Source organism: Rutilus rutilus, assembly GCF_951802725.1.
Source record: "Rutilus rutilus genome assembly, chromosome: 2".
Lineage (NCBI taxonomy): Eukaryota > Metazoa > Chordata > Actinopteri > Cypriniformes > Leuciscidae > Rutilus > Rutilus rutilus.
Genome location: NC_140210.1, coordinates 42,706,991 through 42,724,669, shown reverse-complemented (window position 1 = coordinate 42,724,669; position 17,679 = coordinate 42,706,991). Strand labels below are relative to the sequence as shown.

At 38.2% G+C, this 17,679-nt stretch overlaps 1 protein-coding gene across 1 annotated transcript; it reads right to left on the bottom strand.

Annotated features, from left to right (window-relative positions):
• Positions 1–2,366: 2,366 nt before the first annotated feature.
• Positions 2,367–17,412, bottom strand: smarca5 (SNF2 related chromatin remodeling ATPase 5). The gene is made up of 24 exons (XM_084396018.1): positions 17,089–17,412; positions 15,879–16,001; positions 15,598–15,764; positions 14,781–14,881; positions 14,566–14,666; positions 14,183–14,362; positions 13,923–14,078; positions 13,716–13,847; positions 11,691–11,759; positions 11,476–11,585; positions 11,095–11,321; positions 10,879–11,000; positions 10,127–10,279; positions 9,790–9,922; positions 8,821–8,969; positions 8,587–8,706; positions 8,390–8,497; positions 8,181–8,294; positions 6,430–6,552; positions 6,088–6,220; positions 5,884–6,002; positions 3,499–3,711; positions 2,902–3,012; positions 2,367–2,792 (listed from the first exon to the last, which is right to left on the bottom strand). Exons 1-24 carry the CDS (start codon positions 17,167–17,169, stop codon positions 2,727–2,729), a joined length of 3,111 nt encoding a protein of 1,036 aa, XP_084252144.1. The 5' UTR covers positions 17,170–17,412; the 3' UTR covers positions 2,367–2,726.
• Between the last annotated feature and the right edge of the window lie 267 nt (positions 17,413–17,679).

The following is a 17,679-nucleotide window of genomic DNA, read 5'->3' as shown; positions in this document are numbered from 1 at the left end:
TACCAACAATATAGCAGACGACAGAACAACATTGATCATGATTACTGCTCCAAAATTGTGATTCCTGCTGTTTTCTTCTTCAGCCTCAGTTAATGCACAGAACACCAGCAGAAACAGACAAACGGTCAGTGATACATTGCGTAGGTGTGTTGGATCAATGCGTCCTCTTTTTACCATTCATTCACCGTCAGTTCTGTGCAGCTTCTTTAATCTTTAATCTCATTCACATCCTCAATGAGGAGCGATTGAATGGCTTCTGCTGGCTTTATTCAGACATTCACCTCCAGTGTAATGAGAGACAACTATGTTCCACAGGCTTATTCGCCTCAACTGTCCAATCGATTCCTCGCACTTGCAATTCACACGATTAACAGGCAATCACAATCACAAAAAAACGGAAAAGATTGATAGCAAACCTCCTTTATTGTAGATAGCATTTTTCAAAGACCAGACATTTACAGATTTATTTACAGAAAACATGCATGAATTACTGTTAAAGTCCCCCTGTGGTGAAAATACGTTTTTAATATGCTTTAAGACAAATCATGTGTAAACTCATTAGTCGACACCATTGCTGAGTATTTTCTCCTTAAAACTGCAGTGAACCAAAGACACAGTTTGAAATCGCTGGCGTTTCTGACGTCACAAACTACCTTGTAACCAATCAGATCAACGTGTGATCGTCAACGAGTGGATCTCTGAGCTGGCGTGAGTGAGTGGAGGCGGGGCTCATTTGCATATTCATAGAAATGCATATACTAAATGAGGCAAGGGTGTCGAGTTACATTCAAGCTATTTTAAGGCATGAAGAATTTTTTTTTCAAGAAACTCTTGAATATTTTGGTGATCTAAGATGATTTTTAGAGGTTACAATTATTGACTGCAGGGGGACTTTAAAGAGCAAAAGAGCCACAACATACAGCAATGTCAAATCAACCTAATTTCAGAAATGTCTCCGGCTCAAATTTTTTATTTTGTTCATATTTTTTCTGAAGAAAGATAAACGTAAATAGTGGAGAAAGCCAAAACATTACATGTCACAGATGTTTATTTACTGAGTAGTCCACTATTTTGTAGAGGGGGGTCAAAATGACCATTTTCAACAGAGTTTTGGAGCCAAATTACAGGGTGTAAAAATGACTTTAGACATTTTTACACAGAAATTGTTGGTCTATTAGTCAAATCTGTTGACTTTAGCAATCTGTGTTGCATTAGATGCCAATGGTGACAGTTGCATAACACTTTTTGCTTTTTGCCCAAGGTTTGCATGCCTGTAACTAAAGAAGTATTAAAGATCTCTTAATATCCTTTTAGATTTTGGTTTTTAACAAACTTTTTTTGGCTCTATAAACTATATGGCTCAATTCCAGAGATATTTGGATCTCAAAAGAGCTCTTAGAGTAAATTGTTAAATTGTATACATTTCCAGTGGTCAAAAACCAGGCTGATACTTGTTTTCATTCGAAGAGGAACAGCTGAAGAACAAGTTATGTTGAAACTATAAAGGTATCTCTCTTTTTCTTCTTAATGCTACTGTGCTTTTACTGCAGGCCATCTTCAATAGCACTACAGTAGTTAACCATGACAAACTGCTGCTGTGTTTCCATATAAACAGAGCAACAGCGCCACCTTCTGCATCAACCACACACGATTTCCATTTCAGAAGAGATTATTTCCAGATATTACACAATCAATACACACACACACCATCATTATTCATGACAATAGCTAATATTTTAAAAAACATTTAATAAAATAAAAATAAATTTACTGTAAAAGTGATTGTAATTTTAACCGTAAAAAAAAGCTTGGAGACACCAGTAATTTCAGCTTGAGTAAAAAAAAAAAAAAGCCTTCTACTGCTAATTTATTTATTTATAGTCCTATTTGTTAAGGATTTTTAATCATTATATATTCATAGAACAGCATATACTAAATGAGGCAAGGGTGTAGAGTTACATTTAAGCTATTTTAAGGCATGAAGAAATTTGTTTCAATGAAAAAAAAAGTTTAAATGTCATTTTGGTGATCAAACATTTAAGGGATAAAATTGACTACAACATTATTATCAAAAAATTAACGTTTGTACTCAGTTTACTTTTTTTTACCCAACTTTATCTGTTAACATTTCCTTATGAATTACATTAGGTAAGACTTTTTGCAAGAATTTAACAATTTTGGTTTATATATATATAAAAAAAAAAGCTTGATTTTTCTTCCCTGAGAGGATTTTTCTTAAGACCCAAACATTTTGCAAACTTTGCAAAACTCAGTGTATTGTTGGATATGCATAACAATAATTAATACTAACATTAATATACAAGCTGAAAAGATTACATTTTATTTGGAGGAAATATACGGAGCAGTGTTTATAAAAAACATCATTTATTAGTCATGTTCCAATTGACTATTCAACTGAGGGTACAGAGACAATCATGAAGATGCTAATAATGAGAGGAAAGACGGCAAATCAAATTGATACAAGCGAATGGAATGTGGTAAAAAAAAAAAAAAAATTGGCATAAATACAAAACACAACTGACAGCACAGCCGTAGTACGTTATATAACTAAAAGAGAGATCTAATTTACAACTCTACACCTTGTTGAAAAGGTCAAGCTACTTGGAGGCGAGGTTCAGTGCTGCAAATCCATAACCCGTAACAATAATTGCAAGTATATTGCTGTACTGAAGGTCCTCGCCGAGAGAGGCGTGACGCCTGGCCGTTTACAGTTTGAGCTTTTTCCTGCGGCCACGTCCGTCAGGCGTCCCGTCCTGCTTGCGTTTCTGGGCCTGCGGGGAAAGAGGAACAGGTCATTAAATATTACTCTACAACTGATGAGCTCATCTTCAATATTTCCAGCAGCTGCTGTGATGAAGAACATGACTGGCACAAGCTCACCGAAGACGTGCGAGGGCCTCTCTTCTTCTTCTCTGCTTTCTCTCGCTCCTCCAACTCCATGTTCTCACGTTCAATGAGCGTGATGAGTGTGTTACATCTCCTCTGGAGCTCCTGTGGTCACATAAACGCATATACAGAACCGTGTTAGGACTTTCTGAAAGTTCATATTTTAATAGGAACAGAATCCGTTTCCCCAAATGCATTAAATCAGCATTAATAACAAAACAAAATCAAGAGCAGTAATCGACAATGATTGTGCCACTATTGCAGCCCTCTTTTTTTAATTCATAATTTTATATATTTGCATTATGCAATTATTGTTGTGTAAATGCATGTAAGCCACTTCTGAGCAGCATTAAACAGTCTGTAAATAAACACAAATGCCATGTCAGATGCATCTTCTGTTTCACCTTGGCTGTTTAAAATAGCTTTTGTTGATGCTGATAAAACTGCATTAGTAACAAGTCTATAGTATTCTGATTGTTTGAAGTAACTGGTTAGATTTTAGTCTTTGACACAAGACAACACATATACATTTAATAAAAGGTAATTATAAAAAAGCCACTTATAATGGAAATGAAACCTGATGAATCTCACCATGGCTGTGCGGGACTTGAGGAACCAATCAAAGCGGAACTGGGGCGAGTTGCGAATGCACTGGCGCAGCTCATCATAAACGCTCTCCTTGTCAAAGCCCAGTTTGTGCAGCATGCAGATGAGAAATCTGTCCTCCTCCTCTGTGTAGTTCTTCCCTTTGTTTGTGCCATACGAGATCCTGAGCTGATGGAACGGCGCCTTATAACGGCCAATCTGGAGAGAGAAACAATATAGAGAATAGCTAAAGCTTTTATCGTGTAGTCACTATCACTGAAGAGATATTGTGGAATTGAAGTAACAGGAACTTAAGTGTCATCCTCTTATTCATTTAATAACTTCAGTGTTTCCCACAGAATTAGATTCTATTTGCGGTGGTGTGGTGTTTGGGGACCGGGGACCGGGGACCGGGGCGGGGGGGGGGGGTGATTAAGTTAAATATATCTCATATATATATATATATATATATATATATAAATAATGTTTATATATATATCATATATTTTTATTGACAAGTACACATTCCCATTGCCAACACTTAGTGTCAGATAACTTAAAGACTTTGCCATTGCTACATTTCTATGCTATGACTGCTCCACAGACTTTTTGTTGCAAATTTTGCTCACACACAAACCTGGAACTGGACACACACACACACAAACTCACAAACTTACTGACACACTCAAACACAGGCTCACACACACTCACACATTCAAAAAGACTCACACACACAGATTCAAACACAGACACACACTCACACCCAAACACAGACTCAGACACACACAGGCTCACACACACACACACCAAACTGGACCTGGAGGTGGACACACACAGACTCAGACACACACACACACACACGCACACCTGGAGATTGAGGTGGACAAAAACCAACACACACCAACCTGAACCTGGAGATAATAATAATATTATGTCTAGTCTGGTGGCTGTGATATGAACCTACCAACGTCCGTTGCAATGATTTTTGGAATGACTGATCGCGAGAGGAACAAATTACGTTTTAGTCGCATAACATCGGTTAATGGAAACGCCGTCATTTCGCAATAGTTGTAACGTTAATTGATATTTAGAAAAAAAAAAAAAAAAAAAAAAACCGCAAAAGTTTTGCGCGAATCTGTAATGAAACGCGACCGCGCTTAACATCTAGACAACTTCTCAGAGTTATGTTGAGCAACAGTGTTCATTATACTAACCATTCAACTCCGGATTGATTCTGGAATCTTCGCTGGGGGAATAAGCATTAAGCACCGGCAACAATCCGCCCTCTACATGCTCATGTTTTGATTCAGATCGTGCGGTAAGAGAAGGAGGGGCTAGTCGTGCCTCCATTGTCAGTTTGTGAGAGAGAGGGGGAGCAAGCAGCGCGAATAAAATACAATTTTACCCATATTAAATAGTTAAAAAATCTGAATCAATCCGTGGCGGTCAGCGTTGATATGTGGCGGGCCGCCACAAATTAATGAATGTATGGGAAACCCTGAACTTTTTCTTACAACGAAAATAACTGAACATTAAATGCAACAACTTGAAGTAAACAAGTGTTTAAAGTGCAAAAGAACAAGTGCATCCTTTTCAGATATCTGGCATGTTTTAGTCCAGATTAAAATGTAAAAATATTTGTGAAAGCAAATGTTTGGAAATAAATATTAAGCATTTAAGAGTTTTTAGCAAATGCAAAAATCTGAATGGCTGTTTTAAAATCATGTAAATACTGTTTGACTTGTCAATGAAAGGCAGTATCAGAAACAGAAAGTAGCAGCCTGTTTCGTTTATTTCTGCGTTCCTCCAAGCGCCACCTACTGTCAAAAATTGAAAATTCATTTTTATTCAACCAGTCTCCACTCGTTTCGCCATCACTGCGTCCGAATATATGCCTACTTCCATACTATATAGCAGGTGAAAAACAGTATGTGAGCCAAGTAGAATGTCTGAATTCATAGTATTCATAAAACAGTGGGTAAATTGTCCCCGGATGACCTACTGCTTCCAGCGTGATTCTGAAGTGTGCATACAATGGACACTTTACTATCCAATGAGGCCATGGGAGTGGATTTATGAATGGCAGTGAAGAAACTCTACTGACGCCGTAGGTCACATTATAACAGTAACAACAATGCGGATGTAGTACATCTGAATTACTTTAAGGGATGAAAAGTACCTACTACACAACATGTGATTTCGGATGTGACTTCACATCCAAGTTGAGGATGTTTACATTAGATTACGCATGTCTCCTTTAAGCAGCACACACAGTGTTGTTAAATTCAACCGGTTGATGGAAAAGAAGCATCCAAACAATTTGTAATAAGACATCTAGACGATATTCTACGATAACAATCCCATGCATGTTCATTATGTAGTGTGGCTCACTTTAGAGTCCAGTGCTTTCTTGATGCTGATTCTCCTCTGGATTCTGGCCTCGCCTCTCTCGATCTGAGCCATGATCTTCTCAATGTCCTGCAGCTCATTGCAGCGCTCCCAGAACACAGCTGCACACAAACACAACACACCTCAATCATACGCTTCCTGTATACGACAGGCAGTGTTTCAGCAACAGACAGCATTTCAACGTACCAGAATATTCCATGACCTCCTCTGGGGTTTTGCCCTCGACCTCCCGGGCGATGTTCTCGATGTCATCTCTTCCCCACTTCTCATTGGCCTTGATGAACTGGTTAAAGTCACGCTTGGTCCAAATGGTAAAACCCTAGATATAGATGACATAACGAATGAACACCAGTACACAAACATCTTCTCATGGACTTGTTGAAACGTTAGATAGCACAATTTAGACTAACATAAGAAGTTTCATGTTAATGCAGTGGGATTAATTATACTTAAAAGTGACATGCAAGTATGAGAAGATAAGGAAGTGCAGTCCACTGTTTGGCACATGAAGTCCCTGATGGGATTTACCTGTGAGAGGAGGTTCTCCTTCTCCTCCAGCTCTTCCTCATTAAGTGGTTCAGCTTCATCAATCTTGGCCTGTTCCTCTTTCTGCATTTGGGCTGAGTTGGGCAGATCAGGGTTTCTAGGCACCTGTTAGCACAGAGACATTATACATTAGGAACATCAGAAGGGATGATTGCATTATCCACCGCTTCACTAAACTGCATGTTAATGTGTGGACAATCTGGACATACTGAATGTCAATTATGAAACTTCATTTGAAATCCATTTTACTTTTGTAACAAATATTTGTGAGTAAAATATTTTTTCTTTTGAACACTGATGACTCATTCACAATTAGACTCAGAGTGTGTATTAAGAAAGTAAAGTATCATTCAAATGTCAGTAAGACTTTTTTTTTAAGAAGAAATTAATGCTTTTTATTCAGCAAGGACACATTCACCTGATCAAAATTGACAGTAAAGATATAATGTTTCAAAAGATTTCTATTTCAAATAAATGCTGTTCTTCTGAAAAAAATGCATCACCGTTTCCACAGAAATGTACAACAAAACTGTTTTAATCATTGATGATAATCAGAAATGTTTCTTGAGCATTAAATCAGCATATTAGAATCACTTCTGAAGGATCATGTGACACTGAAGACTGGAGTTATGCTGAAAATTCAGCTTCGGATCACAGCAATTTTGATATGTATTTTAGGGGTGTCAAAATGTATCGTTTCTACGATGCATCGCGATGCAGACGAGGACGATTCGGTATCGGTTCAGTAATAGACCATAACCGATTATAATGTAGGCCTACCGACGCTTTTCTGGCGTCATTTGTCGCTTACGTGCTTTGTCTCGGTAGCATACAATGGCAGAGGGAGGTGAGACACGAGTGCGAGAAAATAAAAAATGCTCCAACTACTTTAAAGCCGACATGTGGCCACATTTAGGCTTTTATGAACAACCAGGTAAGCACGACCTGCAGAAGACACGCGCTGTGTGCGCTCATGTCACGCACAAATAGAATATGCAGGAGGTATAATACCACTAACTTGATAAACCACGTTAGCCGTTTTCACCCCGAGCTGTTAACGCCAGGTAAAGTCTGACTGCTTTAGAGAAAGCGGTTGAGCTCCAACGTCACCCGAATCCACCGCCAGAAACAAATCATCCACCCGCCCCAATAATTTTCTCTGATTTAAGTGTCCGCACCCGACGGTCAAATTACAATCATTCTGTGTTGTTACGCGTGATTATAAATAGATGATTGTCACTTTCAACAGCGGATTCGGCGACGGTTGATGCGCGCATCTTTAATGGTAACACACTGATAATACAACATTTCTTTAAAACAAAATTTATTTGACAGATTTTCCTTTTCTTAATGGCATAAACAAGCTTTACTCCATTGAAACTTGAACTGGAATGTCACTGTTTCTGTCACTGCGACTTCCCGAACAGGCGAGCACACGCGCACACACATCACTTTTGAAGTAAAAATTTTAATTGAGGATGCGGTGCATCGCGATATCGAATTGAACTGAATCGATGACATGATAATCGTAATCGAACCGAACCGTGAGACCAGTGTCGGTTCACACCCCTAATGTATTTACATAGAAAACAGATATTTTAAATTGTAATTATTTCACAATATTACTGTATTTTTAAATAAATGCAGCCTTGGTGAGCAGAAAAGACTTCTTTCAAAGACATTTGAATGGTAGTGTACCTTGACCCCAAACCTGAACTTCAACACAAACACACCTTGTAGCCAATAGTCTTCCTGTAATACAGGATCTCCTTCTCCAGCAGCTCGAACAACCGAGGGGGAAAGAACTGGAAGTCTTGAACATTGGGCTGTTTGGGAGGACGGGGAGCCTGAGGGAATCAGAAAGAAAGTCCATTAGGAAAGCTCTAGGGAAGAGGCTTCCAATTCAAACGCCCATTATGGTCAACAGTGGAAGAACTAATACCTTTGGTGCTTTGGGCTCGCTGACACGCAGGGCCTCTCTGAAGTACGCATCCACGGCGTAGTTTGCCTTGCGCTCTCTCTTGGGTGGCTCAATCCAGTTAGTGATGACCTGAGGAGGAGGAGGGGAGTTCACATCAGTATATCATTTTTACATGTTGCACATGTACAATATGCATGTTGCAGTTTGTAATGCATTACCTTTTTCTTTTCTCTGTAATCTTCACCCTCAAAGTTGTACACGCTGTTCTCGGTGTCCATGGTGAAGTTTTTCAGCGAGCTTTCTCCAAGATTGGCCAGCTTTTCCTTCATCTCCATGGTCTGAAACGAAGATTAGAAGTGTCATAAAGAGCATTGCTCTGAATTAACTGAAAGATTGTGCTCATTTTTATACTTCTGTTCAGCGAGGCAGTTTCCCAAGATTAAAGGTCATACCTTCTTCTCTCCTCTTTCCAAGATGGCATCAATGTCTTCATCTGTGATCTCACTCTCCTTGGAGGCAAACACGTGAGTGGCACCATGTCGAATGATGGACAGCATCTCATCTTTGCCCAGTTTGCTCATGTTTGGATCGACCAACCTGCCTGTAGGGAAGCAATAGTACTAATGTTTAAAATCAATCAATAAAAAAAAAATATATATATATATATATGTGTGTGTGTATATATATGTGTGTGTGTGTGTGTGTGTGTGTGTGTGTGTGTGTGTGTGTGTGTGTATATATATAATATATATATATATATATATATATATATATATATATATATATATATAATATATATATATATATATATATATATATACAAATATAAATATAAAATGTGTGTGTATTTACATTTCATAATTTAAAATAATAAAATGACAAAATAATAAATATATAAAATAAGTAATATTGAAGTATATGAAGTAATTTAAAAAGCTAACATTTTCAAAAAGTGATTACATTTTTTGAAAAAAAAAAAGATGTCTAACCATTTTTATAAATATTAATAAAGTTGGAGAGCAATATCTTTAACCATGTTTACAATCAATAAATTGCAATCAATAAAAACAATTTATTTATGTGTGTGTGTGTGTGTGTATTTCATAATTATTTAAAATAAACTACAAAATAATAAATATATATAAAATAAAGTATAAAGCAATAATTTAAGTAAATGAAAATTAAAGTATGAGGTAAAATAAACTTTTCTTAAACTCTTCTAAAACAATCAAATTGGAAAGTAAGAGTATTAATGTTTAAAATCATTCAATAAAATGGTGAAATAATTATATATGTTATGAAAAATAAATTAAAATAAAAATTAATTAAATTTTTTTGTGACTACATTCATTAGAATATATTTTTATTTATTACAAATATTAATAACTTAAGTAGCTGATGATGTTTGTTTCACGTCTTACCTTGTTGAATGACAATGGAGTCCAAGCGGAGCTTCATTTCTGCACGCTCCACAATTCTTTCCTCAACTGTATTTTCCGTGATGAATCGGAACACGCGCACCTGTTTCTTTTGACCAATCCTGTGGGCACGATCCTGAACAGAAATGATCCAATGAAAATGAATTAACATTCCACACCAGAAGAGGTTTGATGCTGCTTCGAAGAAAAGTACTTTTTAATAAATCAACAAGCCTGATGAAAGGAGAATGCAAGATGCAACCCATGAGTCCAAACATCAAAGCAACAACAAATACATTGAGTAAACTTGTAGAAAAAAGATGCCAGCATGAATATTGACCATAGCCTGAAGATCCACTTGAGGATTCCAGTCAGAGTCGTAGATGATGACGACATCAGCGGTGGCCAGATTGATCCCGAGACCTCCCGCTCTGGTGCTCAACATGAACAGAAACTTTGAGCTGTTGGGCTCATTGAAGGCATTGATGGAAACCTGAGGAGATGAGACGAATGTTACAGATTTTATCCTCAATCATTGGTGCTTATTTACTACTAAACTGTTCTGCTGTACAAAGAGAAAAGCTAAATACTTTGAAATGCATACGCAAACACGCACTCAAGATAGCATATCATATGTGACCCTGGACGACAAAACTAGTCACATGGGTCAATTTTTCGTAATTGATATTTATACATCACATGAAAGCTGAATAAATAAGCTTTCCATTGATGTATTGTTTGTTAGGATAGGACAATACTTGGCCGAGATACAACTATTGAAAATCTGGAATCTGAGGGTGCAAAAAAAAAAAAAAAACCTTGAGAAAATCTCCTTTAAAGTTGTCCATTTATGTTGGCGATTGTGCTGCATTCACTCACAAAAATAAATGTTTTATATATTTACGGTAGAAAATTTACTAAATATCTTCATGGAACATGATTTTTACTTAATATCCTAATGATTTTTGCCATAAAAGAAAAATCAATAATTTTGACCCATACAATGTATTGTTGGCTATTGCCACAAATATACCCGTGCGACTTGACTGGTTTTGTGATCCAGGGTCACATATGAGAAAATCACTTTCATACCTGTCGCTCCTCGTGAGGAGTCTGTCCATCCAGACGACAGTAAGCATAGTTACGCCACATACAATAATCCTCCAGAATGTCCAGCACCCTGGTCATCTGACTGAAGATCAGCACACGGGACCCTGCAGGAAGAAAACACAGCCATGTTCAAAGCAACATGTCAAGACCATTCCGACGTTTACATTGGCAAAATACTTCCGGCAACAAAGTGGTCACCTTGCTCTTTCAGCTTGGGCAGCAGCTTGTCCAGCACCACCATCTTCCCGCCGTTGACCACCAGGTGGAGGTCAGTGGTGTAGGGTGGACCCGGCTCCGCTCCATCAAACAAGTAGGGGTGGTTGCAGCATTTCCTGAGCTGCATCAGCACGTTCAACAGGCGCATTTTGTCCATCTTACCCGCAGAGTTCAGAATGTCAATATCCTTCATCAAGATCTTGGTGTACCTGAAGAGAATAAGAAAAGGTCATTATTCGTCTGTTGATTCTGACACAGTGTCCAAAAGACTAAAAACATTTGTGATCATATAAAAATAAAAAAAGGTCTAGTAAATCAACCAACCACCATATATTTTGGGCATTTATTATTATTAATATTTACCATTCTCTCTGCATCTTGCTGAGCCCAATATACATTTTGATTTCCTTTTTGGGGAGGAGAGACTTCTCCACATCGGCTTTGATACGCCTCAGCAGGAATGGACGAAGTACCTGTATCATTAGGACATTTATTAGTTACACTATATTCAAAGAAGTTACAAAAAAGTTCAAAGTTGTGTGTGTGTGTGTCTGTAATTTATTCTAAATTGCACTTACAGTATGAAGACGTTCCACCAGTTTTGTGTCACCCAGACAGTTATTGGTGTCAAACCAGGAGTCAAAATCCTGCACAAAGTGGAAAGACAAACTTAGTCCAAACGAACACCTTCAATAACAGAGTTGCATCTATAACAGATTCCGATTAGAGGATGACACGGGAGTGGATTTTCACTCCTGTCCCGTCCCACTCCCATAGAAAGAAATCTTGTCCCGTCCCACTCCCAGACCAAAGTTTAAAAAATAATCCCATCCCATCCCGCTCCTGGTAAATTGACTCCCAGTCCCATCCCGCTCCTGTTTAAACTGACTCCTGCTCCTGTACCGCTCCCATATATTTTTTTCTTCAATTAGTGTTTAGTTAATACATACAGGGGTGCAAACACATGTATGGTCAAAAAATAGAGAGGTAATCGAAGCCCTCGTCCCACGGCAAATATCCAGATACTACATTGCCACCATCCCCAACCCACCCCTATAGGCACATAGAGTCAAATGAAATTTAGAAAAACTATCTTGCACTTCTTCTTGCTTTACTGCTACTTCCTGAAAACAATTTCACCTGATGATTTGAATAGCTCTTTTTGTAAAGAATGAATAATTCTAGGATGATTGGGGTAATTGTGTAGGGTAGGCCTAGTGCATCTGCATAGAAACTAATAAACAGAAGACAAATATAAATACAATAAAACACAAATAAACGTATACACAATAAAACAGAAATAAAGCAGTGCTTTATGTTTTTCAGGTAAATTAACTGTATTAAATATTAATACAGTTTATCTTTTGACAAAACATGATTTTTCTCTTTCTCTTTTGTTGTTTGATTAACTTTGGTGACACAAACAGCTGCAGGTATATTGGGTGCTGTCCCTTTAAGACGAATGCACGTATCTAATACCGGTAATGACACGCATCCGTTTTATTTTGACTGCGTTTACGGGGAAACTCGTTGAGACGGACACTGGCTTATTTTTTTTACGTGCACATGTCTGTTCAAACACAAATAGATAAGAAAGAAAAGGGAATTCGGTGTTCACGAACTTCACGTGCTGTCTGCGACTGCGTGGCTCTGTGCGCCGACAGACCATCTACATTTGGATGTTAAACATAATATATATAGCCTGATACAGCAAAGACAACGTCGGCAGAATATTTCGTTCTGTAGGCCTATTGACAGGGGCAATATTTGAAAATCGATAATTAGGCCTATTTTTTAAATTGCAATTATATATGCATTTGTCAAAACCGAGAGACTTTCAAGCATCAAAATGTAATTTATTAATATGTATTTGCGCCTTCAATTTTGTCTGAAAACTTCCAACACTCTTGCGTGTCGCGTGAAAAATAGGCGTCGGTTGCGGTTCTATTTCTAGCACGCGGTTTCGGCGCGGCTCGAGAAGTGTGTGTGTCACGCAGGTATTGTGCTCTAACACAAGCTCTAACCAGTTAACATGAGAGCCGACATAAAAACGGACACTCCACGCCACGCAGAGAGAAATGTGATGCAGTGGCATATCCAGAGTGAGACAGAAACACTAGTGGTTCACGCTTGCGCACATACTGCTGGTTTGGCGCGCAGTGTTCTGATTCGCTTATTTCCTATTTACTTGTTGGTGGACGCAATCCAGAATTACTGTTGGTTAAATTATAATCAGTTTTCAGTTATTTTTTAATTGCGTTACATTGTAGGCGTATTAAAAGGAAACTACAAAATGGTGCATTTACTTTTTTCTTTTTTTGTCATCTTTGCTATTGGTTAATTCCCGCTCCCGTCTGCTCCCGTTAACCATTTATCCTGTACCGTCCAAATCCCGTGATTAATAGCAAAGATGACTCCCATCCTGCAGGAATCCCACGGGAATCCCGTGACCCGTGGGATTCCCGAAAAAATGTCAGCCTCTAATTCCGATTAAACATGAACATTTTAAAATTGAACAGAAAGTTGACCCTACCTAACCTAAATAAAATCCTTCAACAACATGATGTCAAAGAACGCAAGACAGAACTGAGTGAAAGTGGCACCTCTGAGGAGTTGAAGACGTCCGGCAGCAGGAAGTTCAGCAGCGCCCACAGCTCATGAAGGTTGTTCTGCAGTGGGGTTCCAGTCAGCAGCAATCGATTCGTGGTCTTGAACTCTCGCACAATCTCTGAAAGCTGAGAGAAAAACATTTACATTAATATTTATGTGTAGCTTCATTTTTATTTTATTTTATTTTTTAAACTGCAAACCTTTGATTTCTCATTCTTGATACGGTGAGCCTCATCAATGACCAGGTATCTCCAGTTGAACTTTTTGAAGACGGCCCTCTCGATAATGACCATCTCATAGGAGGTAACGCACACATCCCATTCACCTGGCAGCAGCGTGTCACGGACAAAAGCAGTCTACAACCAGAACGGAGTTATTAGATGGCAAGAAGTTTAGAAAAGTAACAAAGGATTTCATCCAGCCCTACTTCACAATACAATCATTGGAAATCCCTACTTACTCTTTCTTCCCTGTCCCCGATGAGGCAGACTGCTCGTAGAGAGGGAACCCAGCGCTTGAACTCATTCATCCAGTTATACAGGGTGGATTTGGGCACCAGAACCATGTGAGGTCCAGGAATGTTTCTATAGTGCTTCATGTAGCCCAGCAGAGAGATGGTCTGAAGAGTCTTACCAAGACCCTGATGGGACAAGAAGTGTGAGAAATTTGATTAGAAGAAATTTCCAATTTCTGGTTGCGGACATATTTTAGAGCTGAACATATCTACAAAAACTATAGGAGTTTACAGTACATTTTCAAGCTTGGAATCAAAAATTAAAAAAATATATATATATTTGTATATTTTCTAATAAAATGAAAATGAATTGATGGGCGGAGTCATACCATTTCATCAGCAAGGATACCATTGATTCCGTTCTCATAGAGGGAAATAAGCCAGTTCAGTCCACGGACTTGGTAGTCTCTCAGTTTGCCGGATTTCACATCTGTCAATAAATGTTTATTAGCCATAATAAGCTTTTTTTATTTTTTTTATTACCAAGGCATTGATATTATGTGATGCAACATTGACCAAGCGTTTTACTGTGTGTAAAACTCACAAGAAGGTGAGTCGTCAAAACGTGTGCAAACGCTGGTGGTCTTGTTGCTCTCACTCAGCAGCTCTTCATCCTCCTCCTGCTCAGTCCGACGGTGGCGGTTACTGAAAGAATTACACACAGTCAGTCAACAGGGAGACATTATCTGACATACACACCATTAACACATGCAGTTGACACTATTGGAGTTATAAGTTAAACAAACCAATAATAAATGTAATGGTTAGAGCTGCATATGTATCTAATAAAAATCGTGATGGCGACTAAACAGGTCTGTTGTGCTTGTTTGTAGGGCTGTAAATTATGTTGTAGTTATATATCAACATGATTTTAATAGTATAACTTATTACCAAATAACAAGAAATGTAACTTTGTAATTTCACAGTAAATATATTTTTTTTTTTACAGTAAAAACTGCTCTGAGAAACACTGGAAAAATGAGATGCTCATGTAAAAGAACAGTGCCGCTCTTCACTCTGAAACAGGCATTTATTATATAAATCACAGTGTTTGCTAAGCCATATTCCGATTTTGGTTTTATTTCGATTAATCAAGCAGCCCCTGTAATAGTACCTTGTGCTACATACTATTAAAATACACATGAAATATCAATAGAGCAGAATAGATTTTAGTGTCAAGTAAAATTCCCAAAAATGTTCTCCACAGAAATATATTTTTAATCACATCTTAACCTTTCAAGACAGACCTACAATGATCTCTTACGGTTGTTAATCAATGGCAGCATGATTTGTATGAAGAAAACACATGGGGAAAAACACTTCTGAAGCCAATTCTGCTGGAAAAGTGTGGGAAAACTCACTCTCCCACAGAGAGCAGGTTCTGCTTCTCGTCTTTTTTGATGCGAGGGCGACCAGGCTTCATCTTCAGAGGTGAAGTCGGGGTCTTCTGGGCAGCTGGTTGGATGAAATGAGCAAACACTTCGGTCTGCTTCAGGAGGTACTCGAATCTGTTGGTCCGGTCTGTTTTCTGTTGAAACAAAGCAGTTGACGTCAACAATAGACATGTCACGTCTACTTACAGGTCAACTGTAATATGCATTTGTAAGGATCTTTCATTGTTAAGGAAGGCTAAATGCATTACCACTTTTTCTTCATATCCACCCGGCTGGTCCTTTTCCTTTGCTGAGGAAGGTGATGACGAGTGCGCTTCACTATCCATTGCTGTATCCGATGCTTCATCAGGCCCATTTTCTGAAGCATCATCCTTAAAGAGAAACAATAATGTATTTTATGCATGAACTGCAAGAAAAATATATACATTTTAAAGCCAAGATTGATGGATGCAGTAACATGCATGGGTGAATCGTTCACAATAAAACCCATAACATGCATTTAGATATTAGGTTGAATTTGATTCATGCTGGCTTTAAAGGGAAGTGGTTTTTCAATCAAGACATTTGATTGGACAACATTTTAGAAACACACAAGAGGGCAAAATGTCGCCATTTTTTTGATAAAATATCATTATCGACTATAAAGAGTACGTGAATATATATATGACCTCAAAATAAATGTTTGCTTACGAAATATATCGCGTTATGAAGGCATATACTTAACACCACGAGAAAAGCGTCGTTATTTAATGACCGTTACTGCGATTCTGAACGCTCAAACCGAATCTCTGTTTTACAGCGAATTAAATAATAGTTTGTTTTGATATAAAACGCAGTTATCAACAGTGCGTTAAAAAATAGTTCTGAAGAACAACCAAGTAATCAAAATACGTCTAATTTAATGTCATTGTGCGGTGACTTTTGTGACATCGCATCATTCGGTGGCGGGTAATTCCCCGTTCAACGTCACACAGGAAAACTTTTATTTTGAATTAAGTCTACAATAAGAAGAGTCCAAATGGATGACTGCAGCTTAAGCAATAAAACATATATATCGTCTGCCTGACCCATACAGCAAAATGTGCTTTATTCAAAGTAAAGTAAATATAACAAAACAACAACACCACCATTGTGTGTCATAGCAAGCTAACGTTAATTCAGACGTTAACAACACATGAAACCGGGCATTTCTCCACCTCCATCCCTAAATCTGCCAATTCACCAGGGTAAAAAGTGATCAAAATGTTGTTATGAGTGTGAAAATGGACGCCGATCTCCTAATCTATTCATCAGAGCCGGAACAATACATGCTAACAAAAACTTTCAGCTGCACTCTCACGAGACGCGCGCAGATGGTTCGTCGACGCTTCGTTTCCAGCTCCATCAGTCCGTGTTTTAAAGTCCCAGATGAACTGGGGTGTAATTATGAGTGTGATATGATGGAAATGAACCGCTCACCTCTACCGGACCGACCGACTCGAGTTTGCCCGGCTCTTCCCGCGGCTCCTGCTGCTCCATGCTGATTTCTGTTTGGGACATGTTTGGCTGGCTAAATCCGTTATTTCGCTACGAACACGAGTAATTCCGTTAAAAACAAGTCCGAAAAGACGAAAAAGTATATAGGTTTGATTGGAAAGTTTCAAAATATTGCCCAAATAGAGCAAGCACACCACGAGTCATTCGCGGCCCCCGGCTTTTCTGTTGACACTGTTCCCGCAAACGGGCCCGGCTACAGATATCGCGAGATTTCCGCCGAGTATGACGTCACCACAAACAGTACTCGAACAGCGAATGAATCTGTGTATGTTTATTACTATTCCTTGCGAAATGTTACATTCATGTTGTCTTTATCTTCTTCTTTTTTTTACGTTCAAGAAAGATGTTTAATTCTTTAAAGAACTTTAAACATTAATTTGCTTGTAAGACTCTTCTATTGTGGCATACTTGTAAGATAAAGAGCAGTTCATGTAGGTATTGTAACCTGATTGTAACCAGTGTTGGGGTGGTAACGCATTACATGTAACACTACGTAATCAGATTACTTTTTTC

Excerpts from the sequence above, each read along its gene's own strand:
- smarca5 (XM_084396018.1), bottom strand. The coding sequence starts at position 17,169 with ATGTCCCAAACAGAAATCAGCATGGAGCAGCAGGAGCCGCGGGAAGAG. Across the intron at positions 14,882-15,597 it reads AACCTGCTCTCTGTGGGAGA|TAACCGCCACCGTCGGACTG; the intron begins GTGAGTTTTCCC and ends TAATTCTTTCAG. Across the intron at positions 11,586-11,690 it reads TGGTGGAACGTCTTCATACT|GTACTTCGTCCATTCCTGCT; the intron begins GTAAGTGCAATT and ends CTAATGATACAG.